At 46.5% G+C, this 15,486-nt stretch overlaps 1 protein-coding gene across 1 annotated transcript in view; it reads left to right on the top strand.

Moving 5' to 3' along the window:
- Window positions 1-10,665, top strand: part of LOC143987224 (calpain-8-like) — a 55,813-nt gene extending 45,148 nt beyond the window's left edge. The window contains exons 19-21 of the mRNA XM_077485813.1: window positions 1,108-1,224; window positions 6,600-6,658; window positions 10,447-10,665. Of these exons, the coding sequence (XP_077341939.1) occupies window positions 1,108-1,224; window positions 6,600-6,658; window positions 10,447-10,470 (200 nt within the window). The 3' untranslated portion in view covers window positions 10,471-10,665. The remainder of the gene's footprint in view (window positions 1-1,107; window positions 1,225-6,599; window positions 6,659-10,446) is intronic.
- Window positions 10,666-15,486: the final 4,821 nt, after the last annotated feature.

The following is a 15,486-nucleotide window of genomic DNA, read 5'->3' as shown; positions in this document are numbered from 1 at the left end:
AACTGTCAAACAGCTTCCGGTCTCTAGTAATGATTGGGAACCAGCAGGACTGGATCTCAATTATTTGATCACTGTGACAGCCAATCACAGAAGTCAGTCAGCCCTTCCCTCCCCCAGGCTTAACAGCCCCAATTGAACAAAAAAAATGACAGGGCTGGGCAGGAAGGGGTTAATAAATCATCAATTATATTTTTGAATGCAAGACATGTAAGTACCTGAATTTGACTTGGTATCTACCAGCTCCTTTGCAGTCCTTGTACAACAGAGCTCATACTGGGAGAGGAAGAGCAGTACAAGGAGTCAGTAAGTTGTAGTGCTCATGTGCTGACAAGGGATGTGCTGATAGGAGGAGAGAGCAAAGTGACAGAGAGATGAGCTCATCAGTCTGCTGCTCCTTCTTTCACTGTCCAGTCACAGGCTGAAGGTGTGGAGGTGACCTGTAAATCTCACCACACATGTTACAGTCTGATTGTACAATCTCCATTAGATCTACCAAACACTATGTAGTGCAACGACCTGCCCGATTGGATGCAAAACGATTGGTTAGATTAGAGTGATTATATTATATCATTTTGGTAAATCTAAAGTTGATTTTAAAAAGATTGTATAGTCAGATTGTAACATGTATGGTGGCCCTAAGTGTTACTGAACTGCAGCAGAGAAAATCCAGGTCTTCTGCCCTACCCGATAAGGCTGTGATGTGTGACAGAGCTGTGTAAATCTCAGGACAGGATGGACAGAAATACAAATCCTGTGGCAGCTAAAATACCGGCCTTTGTATGTATTCAACGGCCTTCCTGGAGCTCAGGTTTAACTTGGGTGGAATTTCGTAAAATAAATTGCTACAGCATCTTGCATACAATATGTCATTTTTTTACAAGTTTAGAAGTGAGATTTCAATCCTGGAAGTATTTTGCTTTTGTTGCAATGTGTGAGGCCCAATGTAGGATGATCACAGCAATTATCAGTAGATTACATAGCAGAAGTCATCTGTACACTAGTGATGGGAACCTGAGAATATTATTGTGTGTTGTGTGTTGATGACCCCTATAAGAGGGGATTTAAATTTTATTTTATACAGTTACATGAATTTTATTTTATTTGCAGGTTTTAACCTCAATACCAGGATTCAGGAGATCATTGTACAGCGATACGTCTCCAGCGATCTGTCCATCAATTTTGAAGATTTTATAGCATGTTTGATTCGCATGGAGACTTTATTCAGTAAGTGTTGCAAGCTGCTCAATACTGCCCCCTGTCATCCTTGTTGTGTATAAAGTAAAATACAGTAAAACTACATGGATATATGGAAAGGTACATGCATACATATATGGATGTAAACGTCCTGTAGGAGAAAATATATTTTTAAATGAACTCCTGGTAGATAATAAAGACACAAAATAATTTTATATTATATAATTAAAAGTATTGCAAGATCTTATACGTATATGTATGTACACTCAGAAAAATTATAAATGCAACTTTTTTATTTGCCCCTATTTATCATGAGCTGAACTCAAAGCTCTACGACTTTTTCTATGTACACAAAAGGCCTATTTCTCTCAAATATTGTTCACAAATCTGTCTAAGGCTGGGTTCACACTGCTACGGCTACCGCATCGCTGCAGTGTGAACCCAGCCTTACAGTAAATCTGTGTTAGTGAGCACTTCTCCTTTGCCGAGATTATCCATCCACCTCACAGGTGTGGCATATCAAATGCTGATTAGACAGCATGATGATTATTGCACAGGTGTGCCTTAAGCTGGCCAAAATAAAAGGCCACTCTAAAATGTGCAGTTTTAGGCTGAGTTGACACTGGAGCGGCTACGAGAACCGGATGTGATTCGCACCGCACTGCAGTGCAAATCACATCCGGTCTCTGTACGTCTGTACGATGCGAGTTCAGCCATACAGATAGTAGCAGAATCGGAACGCATGGGTGTTCACACCATGCGATCCGATTCCTGTCCGAGTTTGCAGATCGCACTGCGATATGCGAACTGATCTGGGGGTGTCATTAAGGTTTCACTGACACTCCCAGCAGTCCGCATAGGGCAGTGTGAACTGCCGGCGGGAGGCATGCGATGCGGGAACCCGCCACGGATTTGCGGCGTTCCCGCATCGCTTCAGTGTGAACCCAGCCTTACTGTATTGGGGAGTCCGAAAACAAATCAGTATCTGGTGTGACCACCACTTGCCTCACACAGTGCAGTACATCTCTTTCGCACAGAGTTGATCAGGTTGTTGATTGTGGCCTGTGGAATGTTGGTCCATTCCTCTTCAATGGCTGTGCGCAGTTGCTGGAAATTGTCAGGAACTGGAACACGCTGTCGTATACGCCAATCCAGAGCATCCCAAACATGCTCAATGGGTGACATGTCCGGTGAGTATGCTGGCCGTGCAAGAACTGGGATGTTTTCAGCTTCCAGGAATTGTGTACAGATCCCTGCAAAATGGGGCCGTGCATTATCATGCTGCAACATGAGGTGTTGGTGTCATGTGGGTGAGCGGTTTGCTGATGTCAACGTTGTAGATCGAGTGGCCCATGGTGGAGGTGGGCTTATAGAATGGGCAGGTGTGTGCTATTGACAATGAACACAGGTGCATTTTATTGATGGCATATTGAATGTACAGATATACCGCAACAAGATCCTGAGGCCCATTGTTGTGCCATTCATCCACGACCATCACCTTATGTTGCAGCATAATAATGCACAGCCCCCATGTTGCAAGGGCTCGGTCCCTTAGTTCCAGTGAAGGGAACTCTTAAGGTGTCAGCATACCAAGACATTTTGGACAATTTCATGCTCCCAACTTTGTGGGAACAGTTTGAGGATGGCCCCTTCCTGTTCCATGACTGTACACCAGTGCACAAAGCAAGGTCCATAAAGACATGGATGAGCGAGTTTTGGGTGGAGGAACTTAACTGGCCTGCGCAGTCCTGACTTCAACCCGATAGAACACCTTTGAGATGAATTAGAGTGGAGACTGCGAGCCAGGCCTTCTCGTTCAACTTCAGTGCTTGAACTCACAGATGCCCTTCTGGTTGAATGGTCAAACATTCCCATAGATACACTCCTAAACCTTGTGGACAGCCTTACTATAAGATTTGAAGTGTGTCTGTATGTATATATATATATATATATATATATATACTGTATATATTAATATTAAAAAAACAACCAAACATGCCATGAACCAAGAAACAAATTTCCATTCAAAGATCATGGGGGTATAAGAGAGGGTCCTGGGGCATTCCTTCTTAAATATGTGTTCTCATTGAAAGATATTACCTCACCTCCTTTTTTTTTTTTTTTTTTAACAATCAGGAGTGCTTTATTGAACATCATCATTATACAAAATCCACATACACAAGGTATAGAAGTAGCAACGTACATAAATCGATTATCAATCACAAGACCAATAAAACAGTGTGAACCGGAAAATGCCTATTACAGTGCCACAACCCACTAGGGAGAGAAGAGGATGTAGGAGGACAGAGGAGGACAGGGGAAACAAGGAGGGCGCCGGAAAACAGGGAAAAGAAGAAACGTGAGGGGAGAGAAAAAGGAGAAAAGGGACCGGGGGGGGGGGGGGGGGGAAGGACGAGGAGGAGAAAAGAGGAGAAACAGCAGAAGGGGCAGGAAATGCAGAGGGATAAGTGCACAAAGCTAGCCGTCGCTGCTAATCACCTATCCAGGGGCGGGCCCAAACCATGGAGACCAGACCTTGTCGAACTTCCAAGGACAGCCCCTGCTCAAATATGTCAGCTTGTACATGGGCAACATAGCATTTATTTTACTCTCCCATACAGACACCCTAGGTGGAGTCGGGGACGTCCATCTCACCAGAATCTCCTTCCTAGCGTAAAAACAAAGCATATAGACAAGTATCCTACTGTGGTGCGGCCTCTGAGCCTCCTCCTGCACCCCCAAGAGAGCAAGCTCTGGCGACCTGACGACCGATAACTCCATACGAACATTCATATGTTCAAATACCCCATCCCAGAAAGTCGCCAGAGTCGGGCACTCCCAGAACATATGAATAAACGTACCACGATGTACTCTACAACGGGGGAACTGCGGGTCCCTATCAGCATACATTCTCGCCAATCGGACTGGGGTAAAGTATACTCTGTGGAGAAATTTAAGCTGAAGCAATTTGTCCCCCGCTGCTATCAGTACCCTGGGCCCGTAGGTTAGGCAGTCTTCCCAATCCTCTCTAGTGAACGTCGGGATATCAGTTCGCCATTCCTCCCACACCCGAGCCATCCTGGGAATGTCTTTTGGCAGTAAGGTGGTATACAATGCAGAGAGGGGCTTCCTCAGGTCACTATCAGACAATAAGTCTTCCACTGGATCCATTTGAATCGAGGGGGGAGTCGGGAATTAGGCCCTGGCAGCATGGCGCAATTGAATGTACCGAAAGTACATCCATCCCGGGAGTCCATATTTCCCAGATAAGTGTGAGTATGTCAGTAGAACACCGGTAGGCATAACATCCCGGAGAGTCGCTATCCCATACCTAGCCCACACCCGAGGGTCTGGAACCGTACGAAAATGATGCAAGGCAGGATTGCCCCAAAGTGGCTGTGCAGGAGACCACCGATCGGAACTCGAAAAACGACGCCTAGCCACAACCCACACCTTCAACGTAGCCTTCGTCGGGACAGGAAGATCAGAATAGGCTCCGACCCCCCTATAAACCAGATCCTGAAGATCTCGTCGGGTGCCCACCCGTGCCGCCTCCAAACGCACCGCAGCATTAGACCGACTCCCCTCCAGCCACCAAAATGCAGTGACTAATATTGCTGCCCAATAATAGATCCGCACATCCGGGAGGGCAAGCCCCCCCAAATGAGTGGGAAGGCGCAGCGTGGCCCTGGCCAGGCGCGGGGACGCGCCATTCCACAAAAAGGAGGTAAGGCACCCATCCAATTCACGGAAAAAGGAGGCCTGTACCCACACAGGACTATTCCTAAACATATAGAGAAGTTTGGGCAACACCATCATCTTAAAAATGCCAACCCGCCCCAATAGATTCAGTGGCAACCCAGCCCAAGACCGAAATCGGTCTTTAACAAAGCGGAGCAGAGGGGATATATTAAGTCGATAGTATTGAGTGGGGTCCCTGGACACCAGCACCCCCAGATATTTAAAGGAGGATACCCATTCCAATGGACCGGAGGGTGTGCCATGACAAGCCCCTCCATCCAAGGGAAGGAGACTAGACTTAGCCCAATTGATACGAATACCAGAGTGAGCACCAAATTGGTCAAATATATTCAAGGCAGCTGCCAAAGAGGGGCCCGCATCCCTCAAGTATAGCAGAGCGTCGTCCGCATACAGCGATATTTTTTCCTCCACCCCACCAACCACAAGTCCCCGGACCCCGGGAGACTGCCTAATAAGGATCGCCAAAGGCTCCATAGCCAAAGCAAAAAGCCCAGGAGACAGGGGACATCCCTGACGTGTGCCTCTGTGGAGTGGGAACAGATCGGAAAGCCTGTCGTTAGTGCGCACCCTGGCTCTAGGCGCCCGATAGAGCAGTTGTAACCAACGCAGAAAACCGGGGCCAAACCCAAAACAACGAAGCACCTCCCATAGGTATCCCCACTCCACAGAGTCAAACGCTTTCTCCGCGTCAAGAGACGCCACCACCCGAGAGCCACTATCATCATGACTGGCAGAGAGGTTAAGGAACAGACGACGTATATTGATGTCTGTACCCTTACCAGGCATGAAGCCAGTCTGATCTGTATGTATCAACTTAGAGATAACCGACGTGAGTCGAGTAGCCAGAACCTTTGCTAATATTTTGAAATCCACATTCAATAGTGAAATGGGTCTGTATGAGGAACACTCCTGCGGGTCCTTACCAGGCTTAGGGATAAGGACAATGACCGCCTCCTCCATGGACCCCGGAAGGGCCTCAGCCGTCCCAAGGCCCAAGAACAAAGCAGTGAGCTTCGGGGCAAGGAGCTCCATATGTTGTGTATAAAACTCAGAGGGGAGCCCATCCATTCCCGGAGTTTTACCTGACTGAAGGGCCCCAATCGCCGCCTGCACCTCCTCCAACGTTATGGCACCATCCAGCATATCCCTGTCCGCCTGAGACAAGAGAGGGAAGGAAATCCGCTGTAGATAAAGGCACAGCTCCGCCGGGGAGGAGCCAGCGCGAGAGGTATAGACCCCCTGAAAAAATTCGAGGAACCTGGAATTAATGTCTGCAGGGGAGGACAACAGTTCCCCGGTAGCGCCCCGAACCTGAGCAATGTGTGTGGACCCAAGTTGCCCCCTCGCCAACCAGGCAAGCAACCTCCCATTTCTGTCTCCAAATTCAAACAGCCGCTGCCTAGCGTGCAGCAGAGACTTCTGGGTCTGCTCCACCCTATACAGCGATAGCTCCCTCAACGCACTCTGCCATGCCCGATAAGTGGAGTCTCCCGGGTTCAGAATATAGGCTGCCTCACGCCTCCCAGCCTCCTACCTCACCTCCTAAGGAAACCAATTAAGCATTAGCTTTTATATCTCAATCTTTTGTATCAATAGTAATTGTAGCAATACAGCATACCAGTAAATTGTTTTTGTTTTTTTAGAAATGTTTGAGATATTAGACGCAGACAAGAGCGGAAGCATCAGTTTGTCCTTATCTGAGGTAATTTTCTCCATTTTGGACTAAAAGACTTCATATTAATATTTACAGCTCATAGAAACTGATAATTTTGGGGGAAAGTTTATAAGCGATGTAATAAGTTATCATGCTTGTATTTGTACTGTTTAACCACTTGCCTACAGGGCATTTACACCCCCTTCCTGCCCAGGCCATTTTTCAGCTTTCAGCGCTGTCGCACTTTGAATGACAAATGCGCAGTCATGCTACACTGTACCCAAATGAAATTTTTATCATTTTCTTCACACAAATAGAGCTTTATTTTGGTGGTCGTTAATAACTGCTGACTTTTTTAATTTTTACAACCAAAAATTTTTTTGAATTTTTTTTTTAACCACTTGCCTCCCGCCCTATAACAAAAGCACCTGGGCAAAGTGGTTTCAAAATCCTGACAGGACGTCATATGACGTGATCAGGATTTCGAGCCGCTGCGCGCCCCCGGGGGGGGCGCGCATCACGGTGATCGTTGTTGCGGGGTGTCAGTCTGACACCCCGCAACTACGATCTCAGTAAAGAGTCTCCGACGGAGACTCTTTACCAAGTGATCAGCCGTGTCCAATCACGGCTGATCACAGTGTAAATAGGAAGAGCCGGTGATCGGCTTTTCCTCACTCGCGTCTGTCAGATGCAAGTAGAGGAGAGCCGATCGGCTGCTCCTCTGACAGGGGGGGTCTGTGCTGATCGATTATCAGTGCAGCCCCCCTGAGGATGACCACACTGGACCACCAGGGACGCCACCAGACCACCAGGGATGCCCAGCACAAGGTATGCCACCCTAGACTACCAGGGATTCCAGTCAGTGCCCACAATGGATGCCAATCAGTGCCCATAATGGATGCCAATCAGTGCCCACAATGGGCATCACTGATTTGCATGCATTATTGTTTGGCATTGATTGGCATCCATTAGTACAGTATAAAACAATACAATGCTGCCTATCAATGCCCATTCTTGCCGCCTATCCATGCCCATCCGTGCCGCCTTTCCATGCCCATCCGTGCCACTAATCAATGCCCATCCGTACCGCCTATCCATGCCAATCCGTGCCAGCTATCAGTGCCAATTTGTGCTACCTATCTGTGACCATCCGTGTCGCCCATCAGTGCCGCCTATCAGTGCCACATATCAGTGTCCATCAATGCCACCTCATCAGTGCCACTTCATTGGTGCCACCTCATCTGTGCCCATCAGTGCCGCCTTATCAGTGCCCCTCAGTGTAGCCCCATCAGTGCCCATCAGTGAAGGAGAAAACTTACTTATTTACAAAGTTTTGAAACTGAAACAAAAAAAACACTGATAGGCAGCACTGATTGCTGGCACTGGTGGGCACTGATTGCTGGCACTGATTGGTGACACTGTTGGCACTATAATATAATCAGGGTACTGATGATCAGTGCCCTGATTACATGTTTTGTTGTCTCCTGCAAGATGATGCCGCTGATCGGCTCTCCTCGCTACACATTCTGTCAGTATGTGGTGAGGAGTGCCGATTACTGGCATCTCTGTGTTTACATGTGCCAGGCTGTGATTGGACACAGATGATCACATGGTTAAAGAGCCCCGGAGGTGGTTCATTACAGAGATCGGGGTCGCACCATGTCCTAGCAACACAACACGGCCGTGATAACTGCGTGCTCCCATGGGTGCGTGAGAGTGGCCATTCTGGGACGCCCTCATATGACGGCATCGAAGAATGAGAGCCGTCCCACCGTCATTTGACAGTGAGCGGGCAGCAACTGGTTAAATATCATTGTTTTACAGATTACCATTTAAAGCCCAACTGGACCTTTATTTTTTAATAAGCATAGTCCTACAGTTGCTTTTCTTTAGAAAGCAGTCACAGACTGAATAGAATTGCCTGTCCCCTGCCAGCATGCTGCTGAGAAGGATCTGTGTTCACTGTGTGGAAGCAGTGGTCTCTCTGCAAAAGTGCAGCACATCACCTATTGAGTTGCAGATCTTTCCAGTCAGTCACTAAGCTTGGAAAAATGTCTGTCTTTGGCTGGCATTGGATAAACTTTTAGGCTGGGTTCACATATATGTGGCTGCGATTTGCAGTCTGGAATCTGGTGTGTTTCTGTTCACCGGTTCAGGTGAGAATTATTCCCTGAATTTGCACCTGATCTGGACCCAAAAACACACAGGACCATATTCAAAACCGCATCACGGCCTCCCCACACATTTGTGAACCGGCTCCATTGAAAGTGCATCCAACTCGCATATATGTGAACCCAGCTTTAAGCACCACCTGCTGGATGCATGCAGATATAAAAAAATATATATATTATCTTTTTTTCAGTCCTGGCCATAAGAAAGTTTACATACCCTGGCAGAATTTGTGATTTCTTGGCCATTTTTCAGAGAATATGAATAACACAAAAACTTTTATTTTACTCGTGGTTATTGTTTGGCTGAAGCCAAATGACCCTGATCAAAAGTTTACATACCCTGGTGATTTTGGCCTGGTAATTTTGACACAAAGGGGTTTGGCTATTAAAAGTAACCATCCTCACCTGTGATCTGTTTGCTTGTAATTAGTGTGTGTATAAAAGGCCAATGAGTTTCTGAACTTCTGACGGATCCCTGCATCTTTTATCCAGTGCTGCACTGACAATTCTGGATTCTGAGTCATGGGGGGAAAGCAAAAGAATTGTCAAAGGATCTGCGGGAAAAGGTAGTTGAACTGTGTAAAACAGGAAAGGGATATAAAAAGATATCCAAGGAATTGAGAATGCCAATTAGCAGTGTTAAAACTCTAATCAAGAAGTGGAAATGAGGGGTTCTGTTGAAACCAAACCACGGTCAGGTAGACCAACTAAAATTTCAGCCACAACTGCCAGGAAAATTGTTCGGGATGCAAAGAAAAACCCACAAATAACTTCAGGTGAATACAGGACTCTCTGAAAACATTGAGTGTGGCTGCTTCAAGATGCACAATAAGGAGGCACCTTTTTTGGCCACAACCATAAATGCTAGATTTGGAATGGAGTCAACAAGGCCTATGATGAAAGGTACGGAGGTGGATCGCTGATGTTTTGGGGATGTGTGAGCTACAAAGACACAGGAAATTTGTTCAAATTTGTTGGCAAGATGACTGCAGTATGTTATCAAAAAATACTGGAGGAAAATTTGCATTCATCAGCCAGGAAGCTGTGCATGGGGTGTATTTGGACATTCCAACATGACTATGATCCAAAACACAAGGTCAAGTCGACCTGTCATTGGCTACAGCAGAATAAAGTGTGTGGCCATCTCAGTCTCCTGACCTCAATATCATTGAGCCACTCTGGGGAGATCTCAAACATGCAGTTCATGCAAGACAGCCCAAGAATTTACAGGAACTGGAAGCTTTTTTGCCAAGAGGAATGGGCAGCATTACCATCTGAGAAGATAAAGAGCCTCATCCACAAATAACACAAAAAAAACTTCAAGCTGTCATTGATGATGTTAAAAGTTGGCAATACACGGTATTAAGAACTGGGGTATGTAAACTTTTGATCAGGGTCATTTGGGTAGTTTCTGTTGCCGTTATGGTTTAAAAAGAGTAAACAGAGTTGATTGATAATAAATGGCTTCAGCCAAACACTAACCACGATTGAAAGAAAAGTTTTTGTGTTATCATTCATATTTTCTAAAAATGGGTGTAAACTTATCAGCACAACTGTGTGTGTGTGTGTGTATATATATATATATATATATATATCTTTTTTTTTTTTTTTTTACAAAACCTCCATACATTCATTTTCTGTAACTGATTTTGTTTTCTGTTACAGTGGCTCTGTGCTGCATTGATATGAAGAGAACTCCATACACATACATGGAACCGGTGACTGCATTGTCTCTTTAGACTACCTCTTTGCTCAGCAGCAGAATTATCTTCTTTTAAATAATTATAACCCTTATCAGGAATATAAAACATGACCAGTGTATTGCTTTCCTGTAAAAAATATTTTTCTGTACATAAAAAAACCTAATAAAAAATGTATATGTTATGGTTTGTTTGTGTAAACCTTTTCAGCTGTAATACATACATCAATTCCCTTCAACTACAGACTTGTGGGCATCCATAGCTATAAGAACATCTCCACTGGTGATAAAAAAATAAAAAATAAATGAATTATTGTTTTAAAATAAAAATGTGTCCCTTTTAGGTATTGGAATAGAAGGTATAATGGATGCTCACTAATTTGAAGGGCAACTTCATCATTTTCAATTGTCCCTGATTTCAAGGGACTGTCCCTGATTTCAAGCAAAGTCCCTCTGTCCCTCTTTATAGGGGCCTGGCGGTTTCTATTAGGGGGGCGGCACTTCTGTGATCCTTATGGAGTGGCTGCCACTGGTAGTGGTTACCGCCTTGTAATTTGTGGAAGTCTTAGCATCTTTAGCAGAGATCAGCAGGCGAGCGGCTGGTGTTGTGCAAAGATCGGCTGGAAAGATGCTGGGTGGTGGAAAGGAAGTGCTGGAGAATGGAGAGGCGGCCAGTGGCATGGTGTGCATCAGTGTCTGGGTGTCCTTGGCTTGCTTAACACTCTTTCTGAAATGCAGAGTTCAGCCAGGAAGTGGCTGGGCAGAAACAGACAGGAGCGATGTGGCTGGCGAAGCTAAACAGCGTGCAACGCTGTAGAGTGGCGGCTTCTCGGTGTCCTTGGCTGGTTCCGCAATCTTCGCTGGGGTGAGGTGATGACGCTCCTGATGGAGAAACCTAATCACCTCATCCCAGTGGAGATTGACGAGCCAGCTGAGGATGTAAACACACAGGATCTAAACACAAGCCTATAACCGACTTCTGTTAACCCCTATGCGCCCGAGCTATAGCAGAAAGATGGCTGCAGCGCAACGCTCAATTGCTGGGAGGGAGTCCCTGGATGTCCTCCTGTTCACTTCCTCCCTGTGTGCCGCGGCACGGGCACGGATCCGGAGAAATCTGTGCTGGCCATGTCCGTTGGACACTCACAGATCATGTTAAATGGATAATCACAGTGGCCATTTAGCACTCGATCGGAGTATCCAATGAAAGATGATCTCATATGTAAACATATGAGATCATCTCTCATTGCCAGCTCTCCCTCCTCACGCAGAGACTGTGTGTGAGGAGGGAGAGTGGCCGGCAGCTGCAGTGTGAGTGTTTGAACACTAACACAGTGCCACATGCACAAAGACACACAGGGGCGTACCTAGGGTCTCCAGTGCCCTTGCGAGAATCTCTATCGCCCCCCTTCATTAAAGAGTTAGAATTTCAGTTGTTTGGTTTTTTTTACATCAATTTCCTTTCATTTTTAATTGTCTGCATATCCATTCAAGATAATGTTTAGGCTATACAGTCCCTTTTCAATTGTTTTGACTTTTGAAAAAAGATATTGCATATAAAGCCACCATATTGCCATGAATGCAGCACCCACCGTATTGCCATGAATGCAGCACCCACTCCATTGCCATGAATGTCACACCCACCGTATTGGCATGAATGCAGCACCCACTGTATTGCCATGAAAGCAGCACCCACCATATTGCCATGAATGCAGCACCCACCGTATTGCCATGAATGCAGCACCCACCGTATTGCCATGAATGCAGCACCCACTCCATTGGCATGAATGCCGCAACCACCGTATTGCCATGAATGCCGCAACCACCGTATTGCCATGAATGCAGCACCCACAGTATTACCATGAATGCAACACCCACTCCATTGCCATGAATGCAGCACCCACTGTATTGCCATGAATGCAGCACCCACCGTATTGCCATAGAAACAGTACCCACCGTATTGCCATGAATGCAGCACCCGCTGTATTGCCATGAATGCCACACCCACCATATTGCCATGAAAGCAGCACCCACCGTATTGCCATGAAAGCAGCACCCACCGTATTGCCATGAAAGCAGCACCCACTACATTGCCATGAATGCAGCACCCACCATATTGCCATGAATGCAGCACCTACCCTATTGCCATGAATGCAGCACTCACAGTATTGCCATGAATGCAGCACCCACCGTATTGCCATGAATGCAGCACCCACCGTATTGCCATGAATGCAGCACCCACTCCATTGCCATGAATGCAGCACCCACCGTATTGCCATGAATGCAGCACCCACCGTATTGCCATGAATGCAGCCCACACTCCATTGCCATGAATGCGGCACCCACCGTATTGCCATGAATGCAGCACCTACCCAATTGCCATGAATGCAGCACCCACCATATTGCCATGAATGCAGCACCCACCATATTGCCATGAATGCAGAAACCATCGTATTGCCATGAATGCAGCACCCACTCCATTGCCATGAATGCAGCACCCACCGTAATGCCATGAATGCAGCACCCACCGTATTGCCATAGAAGCAGCACCCACCGTATTGCCATGAAAGCAGCACCCACTACATTGCCATGAATGCAGCACACACTCCATTGCCATGAATGCAGCACCCACCATATTGCCATGAATGCAGCACCCACAGTATTGCCATGAATGCAGCACCTACCCAATTGCCATGAATGCAGCACCCACCATATTGCCATGAATGCAGCACCCACCATATTGCCATGAATGCAGCAACCATCGTATTGCCATGAATGCAGCACCCACTCCATTGCCATGAATGCAGCACCCACCATGTTGTCTCCCTCACAGCCTCACACACACACCCCCAGTCCCAGATGAAGTCCCACTGCACTACCAGATCCGGCGCAGTCAGACAGGAGGAAGGGTGGAGGAGAAGATGGCGGCGGCTTACAGAAGCACAGGCAGGACTCTAGGAGGCAGAGCCGCCTTCGTGCATGCACCGCCCACGTTCAAGGACTGGCCAGCCCTGCCGCAGGCCGCAGCACATGACCACATTCATCCAATCACAGGGCGACAGCTGCCGCAACATGGCGGCCGGATTGTAGGGGACACAGCAGTTAAATTTAGAGAAGTGACACAAACTGGTGGTCTCGCTGACCCCTTGGTACGCCCCTGAATACACATGCCCACCTGTCCCCAGTGCCACCTATCAGCACCCTCTGTCCCCAGTGCCACCTATCAGTGCCATCTGTCCCCAGTGCCATCTGTCACTGTCATCTGTCCCCAGTGCCACCTATCAGTGCCAACTGTCCCCAGTGCCACCGGTCCCCAGTGCCACCTGCCCCCAGTGCCACCTATCAGTGCCATCTGTCCCCAGTGCCACCTGCCCCTAGTGGCACCTGTCAGTGTCATGTGCCATCTGTTATCAGTGTTACGTGTCATCAGTGTCACGTATCAGTGCCATCTGTCATCAGTGCCACTTGTCAGTGTCACGTGCCATCTGTTATCAGTTTCACATGTCATCAGTGCCATCTATCAGTGCCATCTGTCATCAGTGCCACATCAGTGTCACATGTCATCAGTACCACGTATTAGTGCCATCTGTCATCAGTGCCACATCAGTGTCACGTGTCATCAGTGCCACATATTAGTGCCATCTGTCATCAGTGTCACGTGTCATCAGTGCCACGTATTAGTGCCAGCTGTCATCAGTGTCATGTGCCATCAGTGCCATCTGTCATCAGTGCCACATCAGTGTCACGTGTCATTGTCCTAGTGCTCTAGGGCCTTCAAAAGTGTAATAGGTAGTCAACAAGTTAGATGTGTAATTTATGCTCCTAGAACACCTGATGGTGCTTCCTGCATGTTGGGCCTCTCTATGTGGCTAGGCTGTGAAAAAGTCCCACACATGTGGTATCGTAATACTCAAGAGGAGTAGCAGAATGTATTTTGGTGACTCATGGAGTCATTTGTGGTATACACATGCCATGTGAGAGAAATAACCTATTACAATGACAATTTTGTGGGGGGAAAAAAAATCGTAATTTTGCAAAGAATTGTGGGAAAAAATTACACCATTAAAACCCTCACCATGCATCTTACTAAATACCTTGGAATGTCTACTTTCAAAAAAGGGGTAATTTGGGGGGTATTTGTACTTTCCTGGCTTGTTAGGCCCCTTTCACAGGGGACAGATCCGTGATGATCCACCGTGTGAACATCTGCTTGCTCAGTGGGGATCGCTCCGTTTATCCCCGCTGAGCCGGCGGATAACAGGGTGGTCCCTGCAAGAAAAATTTATAATTTGCAAAATGTTATCACAGAAACAAAGAAAAATTTGTTTTTGTTTTTTTAAATCTTCTGCCTTTTTTCAAAATTTTCATTCTTTTTTATTTTATAGCGCAAAAAATAAAAAACCCACAGGTGATCAAATACCACCAAAAGAAAGCTCTATTTGTATGAAAAAAAGGACAAAAATTCATTTGGGTACAGTTTTACATGACTGAGTAATTGTCGTTCAAATTGTGAGGGCACTGAAAGCTGAAAATTGGCCAATGAGTTTCTGAACTTCTGACGGATCCCTGCATCTTTTATCCAGTGCTGCACTGACAATTCTGGATTCTGAGTCATGGGGGGAAAGCAAAAGAATTGTCAAAGGATCTGCGGGAAAAGGTAGCTGAACTGTGTAAAACAGCAAAGGGATATAAAAAGATATCCAAGGAATTGAGAATGCCAATTAGCAGTGTTAAAACTCTAATCAAGAAGTGGAAATGAGGGGTTCTGTTGAAACCAAACCACGGTCAGGTAGACCAACTAAAATTTCAGCCACAACTGCCAGGAAAATTGTTCGGGATGCAAAGAAAAACCCACAAATAACTTCAGGTGAATACAGGACTCTCTGAAAACATTGAGTGTGGCTGCTTCAAGATGCACAATAAGGAGGCACCTTTTTTGGCCACAACCATAAATGCTAGATTTGGAATGGAGTCAACAAGGCCTATGATGAAAGGTACGGAGGTGG

Source organism: Lithobates pipiens, unplaced genomic scaffold (assembly GCF_037356315.1).
Source record: "Lithobates pipiens isolate NorthernLeopardFrog02 unplaced genomic scaffold, aLitPip1_a1.2 Scaffold_18, whole genome shotgun sequence".
Taxonomy (NCBI): Eukaryota; Metazoa; Chordata; class Amphibia; order Anura; family Ranidae; genus Lithobates; species Lithobates pipiens.
Note: the sequence above shows the minus strand (reverse complement) of the source record. Positions and strands in the feature narration are given on the sequence as shown.